Genomic DNA, 16,486 nt, shown 5'->3' with positions numbered 1-16,486 from the left:
GAGGACAAGCCAATTTTTTTTTATAATTTTCCAATAAACTGTCTCACGGTAAATAGCAAAAAAAAGTACAATACATAAAATTTATTTCGTGTTATGATAGTCCGAGCGCGGGTTTTGACTAGTATAGCAATAAACCTAAGGAATACAGCATTTCTATTCTCGAAATTCAGTGTATGACATTTGTGTTATAAACCTGTAAGTTTTACCTCCCCATGAAGCTGGTTAACGGTATGATAAATTAAGTGATATATGCGCCATTTTAAAGGTCGACACTACTTAAAATTTTAAAATAGACTAACACATATAAAGTTAGTATAGATAAATAATTTAAAACAAAATAATAAAATACATATTTGATATAAGTAGTATATATATATTAGTGTTTATCATTTTTCAGCGTTTTGTAGTGATTATGCAAAAGAAAAATAGTATGACAAATGAAATTAAAACAACATCAACAATACTTAACTATATTGTATAGATGTGTATAATAGTATAGACATATGAATTAGAAACAAAATACAGTGAAACCTCTATAAATTAATAATGTTGGGACTACACCAAAACTATATTTTTTTATTAATTTATAGAGATTATTAATTTATCGATATAATAATTGAACCAAAAACTCAATTTAGGACTATAAAATTATATTATTTTTATAGAGATTTTTAGTGCATATTAATTTATAGAGTATCAATTTAAAGAAGTTATACTGTATACATAAATTGTGTTATATTTTATTTTTATTTTTTAAACAAATATATAATATAAATTATTGTTATTCTAGTCAAAACAACTAATCTACCTTAAAAATATATTTGTCTTTTCTAAAAGTACTAGTGATGAAAGGTATTATATTTTAGTATATTTGAGAGATTAAATATATGATTTTTATAAGGTTGAAATACAAAAAAATATAAGATACAAAAATACTTTGAATATTTTGGTCAACTTTTTATAGTTTTTTTTTGTCAATTATTAATGTTTTCTTATTCATTCAGCCTTATTTCAGGTGTATGTCCACCACTTAGATATAAAAAAAAAGTCCTCGGAGTTGAATTATGTTTTCAACATCATCATTTACGGTTCGACTATTATCGAAAACGACCCGTGAATTCAGAGTAGCCGCGCAGAGGTCATCCTCCTAGTTCCTAAGTCTGAACTCTTAAGTGTTTTCTTTATTCCAATGTTGAAAATTCTAATTTCATTTCTCTTTAAATTCAAATTCACATTCACTCGGAAAAATAGTAAAAAAAAAAAAAAAAGAGTGAACACATAAATCAAAAACATGTCAACTTTCCTCTGCTTCCTCTGGCTTACGCTACTTCTCTTAGTAACACTAATCTTCAGGAAAAAGTTCAAAACCTCAAAACTAAACCATCCTCCAGGCCCAAGAAAACTTCCTATCATCGGAAACTTACACAACCTCGAAGGATTACCACACAAATGTCTCCAAAAACTCTCGAAAATCCACGGACCAGTGATGAAACTCCACTTCGGTTTTGTCCCTATCGTCATAATCTCTTCTAAACAAGCAGCGGAAGAAGTTCTCAAAACCCATGACCTAGATTGTTGCAGCCGACCAGAAACCGTAGCAACCAAGAAAATCTCTTACAACTTCAAAGACATTGGATTCGCTCCGTACGGGGAAGAATGGAGATCTTTGAGGAAGCTTGCTGTGATGGAGCTACTCAATTTGAAAAAACTTAACTCTTTTAGGTATATAAGAGAAGAAGAGAATGACTTGTTCGTCAAGAAACTCTCTGAAGCTTCTAAGAAACATTCTCCTGTGAATCTGACAAAAGCCCTTTTCACTTTAATCGCTAGTATCGTGTGTAGACTCGCGTTCGGTCAAAATCTTCACGAGTCGGAGTTTATCGATGAAGATGGTATGGAGGAATTAGCGTCTAGGTCAGAGAAACTTCAGGGGGAGTTCGCTTTCTCTAATTACTTTCCAGGAGGTTGGATTGTTGATATAATTACGGGTCAAAGCAAGAGCTTAGAAGGACTATTCTCAGAGCTCGACGGTTTCTTCAACCAAGTGCTTGATGAGCATCTAAAGCCAGGGAGAAGAGTGTTAGAGAGTCCAGATGTGGTGGATGTGATGATAGATATGATGAATAAACAAGGCGAAGATGGTCATTTTCAGCTCACTACTGATCATATCAAAGGAGTCATCTCTGTAAGCCATTTAAATAATCTCTCTTTCAGTGTTTTCTTAACTTTCTTGCTTAATTTAAAGGATTTTAGTTGTGGTATACGATTATATGATTCGGTTAATAGTTTGTACTTTCCATTAGTATTCCATGGTGTCAGTTCAGATTCTGGATTTGGGTGCTATGTAGTTTACTAGTGTGTGTGTGCATGTTGGTATGTGCTCAAATTTAGATGAGCTTTATTTAGATAAATGTCTGGAAAATGAAGATTTTAACTTCAAATAGATCCAAAACAAACATCGTATATTAGAATAAATTATTTTATGATATTCTAAAAAAATTGTTTCCATAACATCATATATATATAGGGGTTATTATATGTGATACTGATAGTAATACGAGGTTAAGTTGAATGCATAGTGACAATTAGTGTGGTGGTGACTTGAGAATATTGAAGTAAGAATTTATTTTTCGTAAAGGAAAAATGATTGCTGACGGTATATATTTTGCATGATAACATCCCTCAACTTTATGATGTTATGTAGTTAACATCACGAGTATAATTTCATTAATAAAAAATGATGTGTAAGTTAGAGACGGTTTAAATCTCTCGTTTCATCAATTAAAATGTTACGAATCTGACGGTGATTTACCTAAATTAAAATTTTACCTGTGTTTTAAAAACGTAAGAATATTTTTTAACAAAATATAATTTACAAAATCAATATGTTCTATAAATTTTGATAAGTAGTGTTTTAACATTTTTATTTTAGTGTATTTGAAAACAATATAATTATATTATTTTTATTTATATTAAATATAAAAATTATATAAAATATTATTTAATATAGTTTTTTAATTCCTTTAATCTGTTTTGGTATGAACTTTTAATAAAATTTCTGAAATCTATTTGATTAACTGTGTGATATATACTTATTGGATAAAAAAATATTACAAAACTTCTTTAATGTCAATTTATTGATTCTAACATTTTATTTGCTTAATATGAAATTATTAAGTTAATGAATTATTTTATATATTTTCGTAAAAAAAATTCCATTCATTTAAACTTAGTAAAACTTTCACATTAGATTTTTATTCTTTGATTATTTTTATGCTTAAAAGTATATAATTTATAATTATACACGCAAGATTATGTTTGGTTTAAGTTGACATCACATAAGTTTTACGCAAATAAAATGTTATAGTTAATAAATTGACAGAAAATAAGTTCTATAACTAAAAAATATATATCACACAATTGATCAAACGAATTACAATTTTTTTATCAAAAAACAAATTATATAGTTTAAAATACACAAAAATAAAAATGTTAAAACACTACTTATTAAAAGTTCATAACAAAACAGATTAATATAAATAAAAATAATACAATTATATAGTTTTAAAATACACTAAAATAAAAATGTTAAAACACTACTTATAAAAAAATGTTAAAAATATTGATTTTGTAAATTAGATTTTGTTAAAAATATTCTTACGCTTTTAAAAATGTGGGTCAAAATCTAATTTTAGTTAAATTATAGTCAGGTCAGTCATATTTTAATGTCGGGTCGGTCATACTTTAATTGTTGAAACAAGATATTTGAACGATCTCTAACATCCACGTGGATGAATGAAATTAAACTCGGAATGTTAACTACATAACATCATAAAGTTTAGGAATGTTGTCATGCATAACATATACTTTGTGTGGTTAGGTATACATTAGTTTAGTTTGCATGGTTAGTCATGTGATGGCCAATTCTTCGTGTAGTCATCAATCATTTTAATAGTTTATTTCTTCCATGTCCAATTATCAGGAAGAATAAAAATTTTTTGTAAATTTCCTAAAGTTATCTGTAAACAGTTCTCTTAAATATATTCCGTGTTTTTCCCTAATGATATATTATGGTCTTAAACTAGTAAACATTTTTTTCACGATTGGATATATAGGATATATTTCTTGCCGGAGTAAACACAAGTGCTACGACCATACTTTGGGCAATGACTGAGCTAATAAAAAATCCAACTGTGATGAAGAAAGTGCAAGAGGAGGTTAGGACAGTAATTGGAGAAAAGAAAGAGAAAATCACAGAACAAGATCTTAATCAACTTAGCTACTTCAAGCTAGTGATCAAAGAGACATTCAGATTACACCCAACAGCTCCACTATTAGTACTAAGAGAGACAATGTCACCATTCAAGATTCAAGGCTACGACATTCTCAAAAAGAACCAGATCATGATCAACGTGTATGCGATAGCACGCGACCCGAAAATTTGGGAGAATCCGGATGAGTTTAAACCGGAAAGATTTGTTGATAGTTGTATTGATTACAGAGGACTTAACTTCGAGCTTCTGCCCTTCGGTTCTGGTCGGAGGATTTGTCCCGGTATGACGATGGGGATCGCGATGGTCGAATTAGGATTGTTGAACTTGATTTACTTCTTTGATTGGGTACTGCCTGAGGGAACAACAGTGAAAGATATCGATATGGATGAAGAAGGTGCCCTTATTATTGGCAAGAAAGTTCCTCTTGAACTTGTGCCAATGCGCCAACATTAACAAACTGAAAAGAAAACTTATCTTAAAATAAGAGAAAACACTTTCTTTCTCTCTATACTAGTTATGTTGTATTTCTAGGATCCGTAAGTGCATACATCTTAATTTTTATTGCCGGGGTATTATATATATATTTCATACCATATATAATTAATAAATGTATGAAGGTTTGATGTTGAAAACGGAGGGAATCAACTAGCTATTTCTCCATAAAAAGTATCGTATAACATCAAATGTCTCCCAAACTATGACTCCATTCTATATATCTCTGAACTAAAAGTTCGAAACCAATTTTCCCATAAAGCAAAAGTTAAATATGTATTTCTTCATAAACTTTAAATTCAAAACCTCCAAACCCATACAAATTGATTGTCCTGGTATACTGTATACTGTACCTAAACTAAACCGGAAATTTTATAAACCCCACTTTAAACCAATAGAAAACCTGATTAAAATCCAGTTACATCTATTAAACCATGAATTAATAACACATAAACAAGAAAATAATTCTCCTCTATTTGAATCCAACAATTCCATCATTCTCATCGGACTCGCTGGATTTCATATGATATCCAATCAGGTGCTTCAGCCAATGACAAGCTCTAGCTCCTCTCTTTTTTTCGTCGAATGCGTTAGAGCCATTTTCATCTGTCTCCATCAACAACGTTGTAGATTTTATAACGTTCTGTTGTATTTCAATTTTAGATTTGTGTTATAAAAATGTCCTTTTCGGAAAGATGAAATGAAAAAAGAAGTATTCAGAAAAAATGAGTGGGTTATGGTTTCGTTAATTATGTATTGTTGATTTATTTTTGGTCTGTTTAAAAAATAAACCAAACTTACATCATAAAACCGTTTAAATCAAAATTTGTGGGGAAATGCGTTTTGAACTTTTAATTCGAAGATATATAAAATGAGATCATAGTTTGAGAGACATTCGATGCTATATGATACTTCTCGTGGGGAAATAGCTAGTCAACCCAAAACGGAGACTATCTGGAAGTTTAGTTTATTCTTTAAGTATTTTTTTGAACACCGTTTATTCTTTAATACTTATATGCTTTCGATTTATTTCTATAAGTTTAGATTGACTGGCTCATTTGAAAGCATTAACGAGAATACATGTGTGCTACTATAATTGTTTGTTTTGGCGCGTTCAGTTTATAGTATTCACTAGGAAATAGGAAAATCCTAAAGGCAAGTGGATATGCGGAAGTGCACATTCCTATAATTACCTCAAATCAAATCTAAATGTCACTTTAAATAAAAGCGCCAAAAATGATTATACCCTAAGCCTCATATTTACGTCTATGTTGGGATAACAATGCTCTTCACTCTTACCATTAGTCTCTTAGCTTTCTATACCGGTCTGACTGAAAATGTTTTGATGCCAAACTGTTTATAAATTACAAATCTAAGCGATTATCTAAAAGCAACTCTCTACGTTTAAGGGTGCGATCATACCATCACTAATGTACCAGATCTTATCAAAACTCCTCAGTTAAACATGGTTGCCGAAAGTAGTAATAGAATAGGTGACCTTCTGAAAAATGCTCGTCTTGCACCCTTTTACATTTAAAAAAAAAATATTCAAAAATAAAAGAAAAACCTCGAAATATTTCTAAAAGAACATGTTGTAAATCCCAAAACTTTTTTGTGATAGAATATTTAGTGGTCGTAGTGAAGCTTAAGGTCAATTCCAATGGGACACCAAAACACCAAATTTCGTGTGATTTCATCCTCAATGAGACATCAAAAATAACATCATCCTACCAAATTTGGTGTAGGGTGAATAGTATTACACCAAATTTGGTGTAACACTATTCATCACACCAAATATTAAATATTCATATTTTATTATGTTTCATTTAATGATATTGTTCATTATTATTATTAATCAGTTCAAGTTTGTAACTAAACATAAATATATTGCATTATTTGTATTTTAAATTATTTTTACACTAATATATTTTTATTTTATTTTCAAATAAGAAATCACAAAGTGATTATTATTTTTTTCTCTATATTGTAAAAAATAAAATATCATAGAATTTTTATATTTTATTTTATTTTCAAATAAAAAATAATTAAATGATTAGTATCATTTACTTTATCTTATAATGTATTTTAATTTAAAATATCGATTATAATCTTTATTCAAGTTATATTTAATCAGTAATGAAAAATTAATAATATTACATTATTTTAATGTTAGATTTAATAGTAAATTAAAACTTTATGTAATCCTATTAAATTCACAAAACAATAAAATAACATTCTTATTTTTTTATTTTATAACATAGTTATACTTGTATTACTAACTAATACAATTTTTATTAAAATAAATATATAATTTTGTCATGTGCTTTTCATAATTAATAGTTTGTAATTTTTAATAGAATATTATATATAAAATAAATACACAAAATGTATAATATTGTTAAACCAAAAATATAGATGTAAATAAATTTGATAAACATATAATTAAAAAAATTAACAAACATAATATCTAAGTGTGATAAATCAACTATTTATCAATTTCAAATAATAAAAATATAAAAAATTTTAAAACTGAAAACATCAAATAATATATAATATTATTTTTGGTGTAATATTTGGTATCATGGTTAGAGATGATAAAAAGAATTTGACACCAAAATACAAAATTTAATGTAATTTTAATACTAAATTTGGTGTCATAGTCGAAGATGCCCTGAAAACCAAAATGTCTTTTTTCTTGACCAAAACCAACTGAAAGGTCTTTTACTTTGTCAACTACGAGATATAGGTTCTCTTAGCAAAAAAAAAAACTACATTTTGCTAAGAGAGTTTGATTATTGTAAAATAATATTTTATATTTGGATTTACAACTTCAGCGGAAAGTCCACCAACCTGATTGTTACACTACCTTAGACTTTTTTTTTTGACTGATTATACTCTAGACTCTGTGAGAATAATACTAATTAGTTTAAAATATAAATAACTTTTTTGATGTTACTAAAAAATTGTATCAAACATATTTTGAATATTTTAAATAAATACTCTACTAAATCATTACTATTAAAACATAACCATAACTTGGACAGTATATTGTATGATACTACCAAATCTGTATCTTTATACTAACTATACACCTTAATATGTCATCTAATAACTTAATTATTTAATTAATTTCAACTACCTAATTGATAATTCATTCTAATAAAATATTATTATATTTTAAATATATATATAATTTTATAATTTTAAAAATCTTTAAAGAAAATAATAAATAAAATTTATACATTAATATCAATTTAAATTCGACTTATATACAAAACATGAATTTATAAATTTAGTTAAATAACTTAATATATTAAGGGAGAATTTGATGTGCGCCACTTTCTTGATACCATTATTCATCTTTACCACCAATAAAAGGAAATTCAAAAATACATTTTTCATTAAGTGGAAAAGACTTTTATACATTTGTTCTCTATATATATAATAAATAAATATTTAAATAAATAAACAAATAAACAAATAAAAATAAATAAATATTTTTTTTTTGTTTTCGAAATATACTTTTTCTAATCAAACATATTTATAATTTTTTTGTTGAACTTTTTTTCAAAATTTCTTTCTGAAAATCAAAAATTATGTTGAAACTATTTTTTAATATTTTTATATATTTTTTAAGTATTTATTTATATATTTATTAGATCCCTAAATTTCACATTCCAAAAACCCTACCTCATCCCTCAACTCTAAATCCTAAGTCTAGATTAGTAAATCCTAGAGGTATAAATATCTTTTATCCTTCATTAAAAGTGAAGGTAAAATTAATTAGGGGGAGTTATTGGGAGATGAATTTGTGTAGAGTTTGTGAATTTTAAGAGTTGATAGATTTTAAAAGTTATATGGATTGTGAAAACTTATATACATTGACTTATGAAATTTGATCATAACTTTTTTGGATTAGTATAGATTTTAATGAATTTGTATTACCTATTTTCTATCATTCTTTTTGTAAAGTAAATATATAATTTATTTATTTTCTAAATCATATAGCATTATTATTAATTTTTTCTTTCAAATTAAAAAGAAATTAATAGTGATACATACAAAATTGAAAGATCTTTCTTAAATAGTCATTTTAAATTTTTTTTGTCACAAAAAGAGCATTCAAAAAATAAAAATGACCAAAAAAAATTTCATCAAAAAAATAAAAGACGATTTTACCCCTTGCTTTATATATATAACAGTAATAAAATAATACAAATTAAGAATAAATAAGTTTATTTTATAATTTCGAATTATATGTTTTCAAATTTGAACTTTTAATAAATTTTATAATTTTAGATTTTTTAAAAAATATTTTCTAAATTCCGGTTTGTTCGCGTAACCCAGGATTTGGTTCTCAAATTTTTTTTTGAAACTATTTAAAAAATATTTAAAATTATAAATATTTATAAATGTAACTATTAATATTTATATTCAAAATGATACTTATTCAAAAAATAGTTATATATTCTAAAATGTAAAAGTATATAAATGTAATGAATTCTAGTTTTGGACATATAATTTGGATTTAAATTGCAATAGATATTTGGTAAGAATAATTATTTTGTTTTCTAGTTTTTTATCACATGGATTTTGAAATCTCAAAGTTACATATGATATTTTGAAAGTTGAATCTTATGAGTAAAAATGAATATAATTCATCTCATAATAACACTAGATTTTGTTAGAATTAGAGAATCAATAATAACTAAACTTTTTGAATAACAAGGGATTTGAGTGGATTTTGAAAATTCTTAAACCAATAACAATAGATTCTATTAAGATTTTTGAAATCCAAGAACCAATAATAATGGAATCTCAAAATTTTCAAAATGCATGAGAATTCACTTACCAATAATCTCTTTTAGTGTAAATATGAAAAGTAGTACTATGAATATGGTAATTTTGGAAATTTCCCTTGATTTAATATTTAATTTTATAATTTTTATAAATTAATGTATATTATAAAATCTAAGAATTTTGTTATTTATGTGTATTTATATACTTTAATATTCTTTTATAGTTTACAAATCAGTTAATATATGGGAAATTACCAAAACTTAAAAAATAGTTTCAAACAATTTCGAAAAAAAAATTCAAAAAAAAAATTATAAAAATGTTCGAATTTGAAAAAATATAATTCGAAAACATAAAAAAAATATTTATTTTTTTGTTTTTTATATTTATTATTTATTTAAATAATTATTTATTATATATATAGAGAACAAGAGTATAAGAGTCTTTTTCCGCTTAAAGAAAAAATTATTTTTGAAAATGTCTCTTTAGTGGTGGTAAAATGAATAATGGTACCATGAAAGTGGTAAACAAGAAATTCTCCCTTTATGACTGAAATTTAAAACTTAAATTTTAAAAGATAATTAATATAAATAATGTATACAAATTTAAAATACATAAATTATAGATGCAATCATAATTTTGTTAAATAAAAATTTGTAAGAAAAATAAATATTGTTGCTTTTAATGCGCGAATTAAAATATATCAAATGTGAAAACATTTACATAACATTTTTATTTTCTAAATATTGTTTAAAGTCCTTTTTAATCAAAATTGACTGGTTCAACTAGTTACAATCTAAGTTTATTGTTTTGAACAGTAAATGGCGGTCTCAAATGTTTGAATAGTCACTACCCTTTAGGAAAATGTCATCCTCGCATTTGTGGCTATGATCGATTTTAACGCAAGCAGAGTCGTACCAACAAACTACCAGCATGTCCTCAATTATTTGACTATTAAGAATGGTCCGATATTTGAAACCTCGAATATTTCAAATAAAGATGATAAAATTATTGGTGTGACTGGCACCCAATAGAGTAATTTGAAGTAATAAAAATGGAGAAATTCAGAGTAAAACTTATAGAGTAAAAAAAATACTAAAATACAAAAAAGAAAAACAGAAGTTAGCGTAACTTATTTATTCTCTAAAAACCATGAGTGAAAAATTAAGTATTTATACCTTGTGTTAAACAGTTGGCAGAGTAAAACAATAAAACTTTTTTCACTTGACTGGTGCAAAAAGAGAGTAATCCAGCGTTAATATTTATTACTCCACTTTCCTTACGCCATAAATGCAATACAGTCATACCCTATGTCTTCTGCCATTAAATGTCTTCTTTTTTTCTTGTTAAAACCTTCTACCATTATGTCTGCGAGTGTGATTTGATATAGTTGAAAAACGCTTTTAGGATATTCAACTAAAATTCTGAAATGTTCAATGGTTTGATTTTTTATGTTTGAAAAAGTCCATTTGTAATTATTATTCTACACAATTGGTTCAGTTATAAATGCGAAGAACAAGAGAAAAAGTTTATGATTATTACCGTTATCAACATGTATACGTGTGAACTCTTTTAGCATTCAACTGTTGTTCCCAAATTTCGAAGGGAAATTTCGATGCTCATCAATTCTGGTAGCACTTTTCATCTTTGTCATCACTAAAAAATATTTTTTTATTAAATGGTAAAAAACTATTATAACATTGTTATCTATATATATAATAAATCAATATTTAAACAAAAAAATTATGTTTTCGAATTATACTTTTTCAAATTCGAACTTTTTTATAAAAAAATTTTCTTTTGAATTTTTTTTCGAATTTTTTTTTTATTTTTCTCAAAATTTCTTTTTAAAAATCGAAAATTATGTTTGAAACTATTTTTGAAATTTTTTTAATATTTTTTAAGTATTTATTTATGTATTTATTAGAATCTTCAATTTCACATTTCAACAATTCTACCCCACCCTTCGACTATAAATTCTAAGTAACCCTAAGAGTATAAATGTCTTTTATCTTTATTCATTAAAAATGAAGGTAAAAATGATTAGTGTAAACATGAAAAGTGATTCTACGCCTGATTTTGGCGAGCGCTGCGCGAGGAGAACGTCCATTTATTGGCTTATTACCTATCTTCTGATTTCTGACAAATGAAGTGTCGTGAGATGCCCAGCTCTAGTTATTGGGTAGTGGGTGGCCATACCAATAGTTATATGTTTAAAATAAATAAAAGTCGTATATCCCGGATAGGCGCCTGATTTTGGCGAGCGTTGCGCGAGGAGAACGTCCATTTATTGGCTTATTACCTATCTTCTGAGTTCTGACAAATGAAGTGTCGTGAGTCCCTGGCACGCTTTTAAATTTGTGGTGGGTGTCTCTCAGCACGTCTGTCGCCCAATATTTGAAAATTTTGTGTTTAGCTGAATTTACAGTTTAACTTAAGTTTTCTTTCCTTGTCATTTGTACATGATGACTACTGAAAATAACCAGCTGAATTTTTTTTTTAACATAACCAGCTGAAAAGTTTGAACGACAATTTTATTAACATTGCATATGCTACAATAAACGAGCGAGATATTCAGTTTTTTTTTTTGTTTTGTTTTCTTGGAACTGAGTTAGCATAGCAATAGCACCATGTGTTTTTTTGAAAGAGTGGTTCTCTCACTGTTATCAAGTCGATTGAGATTATGTACTTCCTCGTTGTAGTAGTTTTTTTGTTGATTAACATCGGAATATCTCACACCTATGAAAATGATTAGACTAATTTTTGAGGGCTCGGACTAATCGCTAAGAGTATCTTGTTCGTTGTAATAGTTATAGTTTAATAAGTTCTTACGTAATCTTGTTTTGTAATTTTTTTCGGTTTTGACCTTTTTGTTTCGGACATGTATTATTGAGATTTTTGTGCTGCAGATTATGTGATATTTTTATATTTCAATATATAAATATATTGAAAATATATATATCAGATGAAAATTATATATATATATATATATATATATATTTCAAAAATTATATATATCAGATAAAAGATTATGTGCTCTAAGGTCTAAAATTATATACATATATATATATATAAAATACCACCTTGTTTATATTAATATATATAAAGATGTTAAAGAAAATGTTTTAAAATCTTTTTAATTTTTAGTTTTAATAAATTACGAAAGTTCTGTATTATCTCAATTATTATATATTAATCTTACAAAACTATATTTTATAGTACTTTTTACTCTTGTACAGATTAACTAACCCATCAAATAATTTAGGTTATTGCTATATTTTGAATTTACTATACAGATAATATTATAATTAATATACTTGATTTTCCTTTTTTACTTCTATGTCAAAATTAAACTCGCCAATATATACAGTGTTTTATGTTTACTTCTTTGATGTAAAACCGAAGCAGTTCCGTAAGTCTCATGTCAGATTCAAACTTGTTGTCATATATTCAGATAGTCGCTTAAATCAGCTTTGAACGATACTAACCAAAAAGATGATAACTAATGTCACAATCGGAAGTTTTTATTTATTGAAAACATGATTTATACACATTGAAACATAATTTAAAAAAAAAAACTAGCAATTACAACTCATGATGACCGTAATATTTATTTTCTGTAATTTCAAAATCAAACCAACTGCAAGAGAACCACGCTGAGAAATCTCGATGCTATGATATAATCTCAATAGACCATTTTACTTTTTTCATGACTTCACCATTGATGTGGAGTCGGTATAAGCTCAAGGGGAACTTTCTTGGCGACGACAAAAGCTCCAGCTTCTTCCATGTCTATGTCGCCAATGGTCATACCATCAGGCAAACTCCAATCAAAGAAGTAAAGAACGTTGAGTAAACCAAGCTCCACGATAGTTATCCCCGTAGCCATCCCAGGACAGATCCTACGACCAGCACCGAAGGGTAACAACTCGTAGTGTTGACCCTTATACTCAACAGGGCTATCGACGAATCTCTCGGGGATGAAATCGTTAGGGTTTTCCCAGCAATTAGGATCACGTCCTATTGAGTAAGTGTTGATCTCGATCATTGTGTTTTTTGGTATATTGTAGCCTTGAATCTTGATGTCAGACATTGTCTCTCTTGGAAGTAAGAGGGGAGCTGGTGGGTGTAATCTGAATGTTTCTTGGATCACAAACTTCAAGTACTGAACTCTCTCTAGATCTTGTTCAGTGATTTTTTCTTTGTTGTCACCAAGAGTTTCTCGAATCTCTTGTTGTAGTTTCTTCATCACTCTTGGATGTCTGGTTAACTCTGTCATCGCCCATATCATGGTGATCGCTCCTGCGTTTACTCCCGCCAGAAACACATCCTGATCATAAAACAAATTAACACATTAGTTTTGTCTTTTGAATCTTAAAATCTAATAGCACAAAAATTATTATGACAAAATAATACAAAAGGGAAAAAAAATCCCAATACAGCACTTACTGAATGAAAAAATTATTAAATTATTTCACATCCGAAATCTTATCCTAACCTATACTAAACCTTAAACTCTAATAAATAAACCCATACACCCAAATATAATTTTTTTTTTTAAGAAATATTATTTTAAGAATTTTCTCTTTGTATACTATGTTTGAATAAAATATTTCTAATGCTCTTTTAGGGTATTTTTCTATATATATTACTTAAAAGATTGTTAGATAGTAACCTAATTAAGAAATAAAAAAAAATGAAAGATTGTTAACTCACCGACATAACTCCTTTTAGATGATCATAGGTGACTTTGAAGGATCCGACTTTTCTCTCTTTATTGATCATATCCAACATGACACCAATTATGTCTGAATGATCTTGAGGTTGTCCAGGCTTCAAATGATCATCGATCACATGTTGAAAGAAATTGCTAAGTCTTGCAAAGGCTTTGTGCAGCTCCGAATGTTGGCCAGAGATCCGGTCTATAATCCACCCAAGGCCCGTGGGGAAGAAGTCGGTGAACGCGAATGAGCCAAGATTGGTCTCAGACTCGAGCACCAGCTCCTCAACTTTGTCCATATCGACAAAATCGCACTCGTGGAAGTTCTGTCCAAAAGCGAGTCTACATATGATACTCGCTGTAAGAGAGAAAAGAGCTTTTCTCAAATCCACCAAAGTTTGTGTCTCGGCGGACTTCGAGAGTTTCTTGACGAGCAATTCACTCTCTTCCTCTCGGATATACCTGAACGCTTTTAGTTTTTTGGAGCTGAAGAGCTCGAGCATCGCAAGCTTCCTCATCTCTCTCCAGTCATCACCGTACTGAGCAAAACCAATGTCTTTGTAGTTGTAAGAAAACAACCTGGTCGCAGATAGCTTTGGTCGAGTACAAGTCTCGAGATCATGAGTCTTGAGAACTTCTTCAGCTGCTTCTCTTGTGGAGAAGACAACAACAGGGACCACGCCGAAACGAAGAAACATCACAGATCCATAATCTTGAGAGAGTTTATGGAAAGATCTGTGGAGAGATTTTCCAAGTTGATGCAAGTTTCCGATGAGAGGAAGGCCTATAGGTCCTGGAGGAAGCTTCCCTTTAGAGGGTGAGAAGCGTTTCAAGAAGATTAAAAGGAGAGGCAAGAGTAAGATGAAATAGAGAAAGATGGACATTTCTTGATTTGCTCTCTCTCTTTTTTTTCCGTAGGTTTCTTGTTTATGTTTTGGAGTGAAGAGCAATGAGTTGTGGAGGATGCGTAATAAATAGACAATGAAGTCTGTATAGCTAGTGGTAAAGATTTGACTAAATTAAGATTTTGTATTTATTAGATTGGAAAAGTTGGATAATGGCAACTCACACTGAGGCACGTGGTTGCTGGGATTAACTTCAAATTCTCCCGACGGCCTAAAGTAGTGTTGTACGGATGAAGAAGAATCACCGGCATTTTTGAAGTTGAATAAATTGGCTGGCCAGTTAACTTGAATGGACCCGGAAACAATAATACGATTTCCTAGAAACAGTTTATATATATCGTCTGGTTGGAATTATTATGAATATAGATAAAGAGAAGTTTGAAATTATATTAACTAAGACTATTACTCCCTCCGTTATTTTTATATTTGCACATAGATTAAAAAATATTTAATTTTCTAAACAAAAACATCATTAATTGTTTACTTAACCACAATTTAACCAATAATAAAATAGAAACTATAATATCATGGTCATTTAGCATTAATTAGTAATAAATACATAGAAAATTGAAAACGTCAAATAATTTGGAACAGAAAAATTCTTCTAAAACGTCAAATATAAAAAAACGGAGGGAGTATAAAATAGTAGTTGGAGAAATGAAATTTAAGAATATGATTTTTAAAGTTTACAAAACATTTTTTCTTTATTATTCTCATGTATTTCAAAAAAGTGAAAAACTAACATCTGTAGTGGCTTTTTAATTTTTACATCAATGAATATTTTGGTGTTTAATATTTTAGTTTTAGAACATCGTCCTTTCATTTTTTTTTCGCTTCAGTTTCCTTTAAGTATTATTTTTACTTGTAGCTAGATATTGTAAGATTTTATGAAATTTAAAATCATCGAAAGCATACAAGTCAGAATAACCAGATTCATCGAACACTTTCATAAATATCTTCAAAATGTTCAATAAATGTGTAGGGTTTGTCTGGAGATGACAACTTGATCATCGACCATATCGTTATCTATATTAATATTTCGTTTTAGTAGTCATGATAATTACATCACATTAATGTTTTATTATGAATATAATTTAAGTGATAAAACATGATTATCAATCAAGGAAAAAAAAGAACTAAAATAATTTTAACATACTAGTATATAGTAAGTGTGCAAGACATAAATAAAATAAGTTAAATAAAGGGCCAGACCAAAAAAAATGTTAAATAAAGGGTGCATTTAAGAAAATTATATATATACGAACAAAAATTCGGGATGCTGTCCATATCAATGATTT

The 16,486-nt window shown here is 27.9% G+C and overlaps 2 protein-coding genes across 2 annotated transcripts; one reads left to right on the top strand and one right to left on the bottom strand.

Moving 5' to 3' along the window:
• The first annotated feature begins 1,269 nt into the window (after window positions 1–1,269).
• Window positions 1,270–4,837, top strand: LOC106304316 (cytochrome P450 71B23-like). The gene is made up of 2 exons (XM_013740725.1): window positions 1,270–2,185; window positions 4,116–4,837. Exons 1-2 carry the CDS (start codon window positions 1,292–1,294, stop codon window positions 4,725–4,727), a joined length of 1,506 nt encoding a protein of 501 aa, XP_013596179.1. The 5' UTR covers window positions 1,270–1,291; the 3' UTR covers window positions 4,728–4,837.
• Window positions 4,838–13,069: 8,232 nt separating this feature from the next.
• LOC106306643 (cytochrome P450 71B22) lies at window positions 13,070–15,234 on the bottom strand. Its single transcript, XM_013743324.1, has 2 exons — window positions 14,280–15,234; window positions 13,070–13,893 (listed from the first exon to the last, which is right to left on the bottom strand). The coding sequence occupies exons 1-2, from the start codon at window positions 15,165–15,167 to the stop codon at window positions 13,279–13,281; spliced, it is 1,503 nt and encodes a 500-aa protein (XP_013598778.1). The 5' UTR covers window positions 15,168–15,234; the 3' UTR covers window positions 13,070–13,278.
• Between the last annotated feature and the right edge of the window lie 1,252 nt (window positions 15,235–16,486).

The sequence above is a fragment of the Brassica oleracea genome, chromosome C7, assembly GCF_000695525.1.
Source record: "Brassica oleracea var. oleracea cultivar TO1000 chromosome C7, BOL, whole genome shotgun sequence".
NCBI classification, from domain to species: domain Eukaryota; kingdom Viridiplantae; phylum Streptophyta; class Magnoliopsida; order Brassicales; family Brassicaceae; genus Brassica; species Brassica oleracea.
The sequence above is the reverse complement of the archived record's forward strand: the minus strand, read 5'-3'. Positions and strand labels throughout refer to the sequence as shown.

What these genes read in the sequence shown, in the direction of transcription:
- LOC106304316 (XM_013740725.1), top strand. Translation starts at nt 1,292, where the DNA reads ATGTCAACTTTCCTCTGCTTCCTCTGGCTTACGCTACTTCTCTTAGTA. An exon ending in ATATCAAAGGAGTCATCTCT is followed by an intron (nt 2,186 to 4,115) that starts GTAAGCCATTTA and finishes TTGGATATATAG; the next exon opens with GATATATTTCTTGCCGGAGT.
- LOC106306643 (XM_013743324.1), bottom strand. Translation starts at nt 15,167, where the DNA reads ATGTCCATCTTTCTCTATTTCATCTTACTCTTGCCTCTCCTTTTAATC. An exon ending in ATCTAAAAGGAGTTATGTCG is followed by an intron (nt 13,894 to 14,279) that starts GTGAGTTAACAA and finishes TTTTATGATCAG; the next exon opens with GATGTGTTTCTGGCGGGAGT.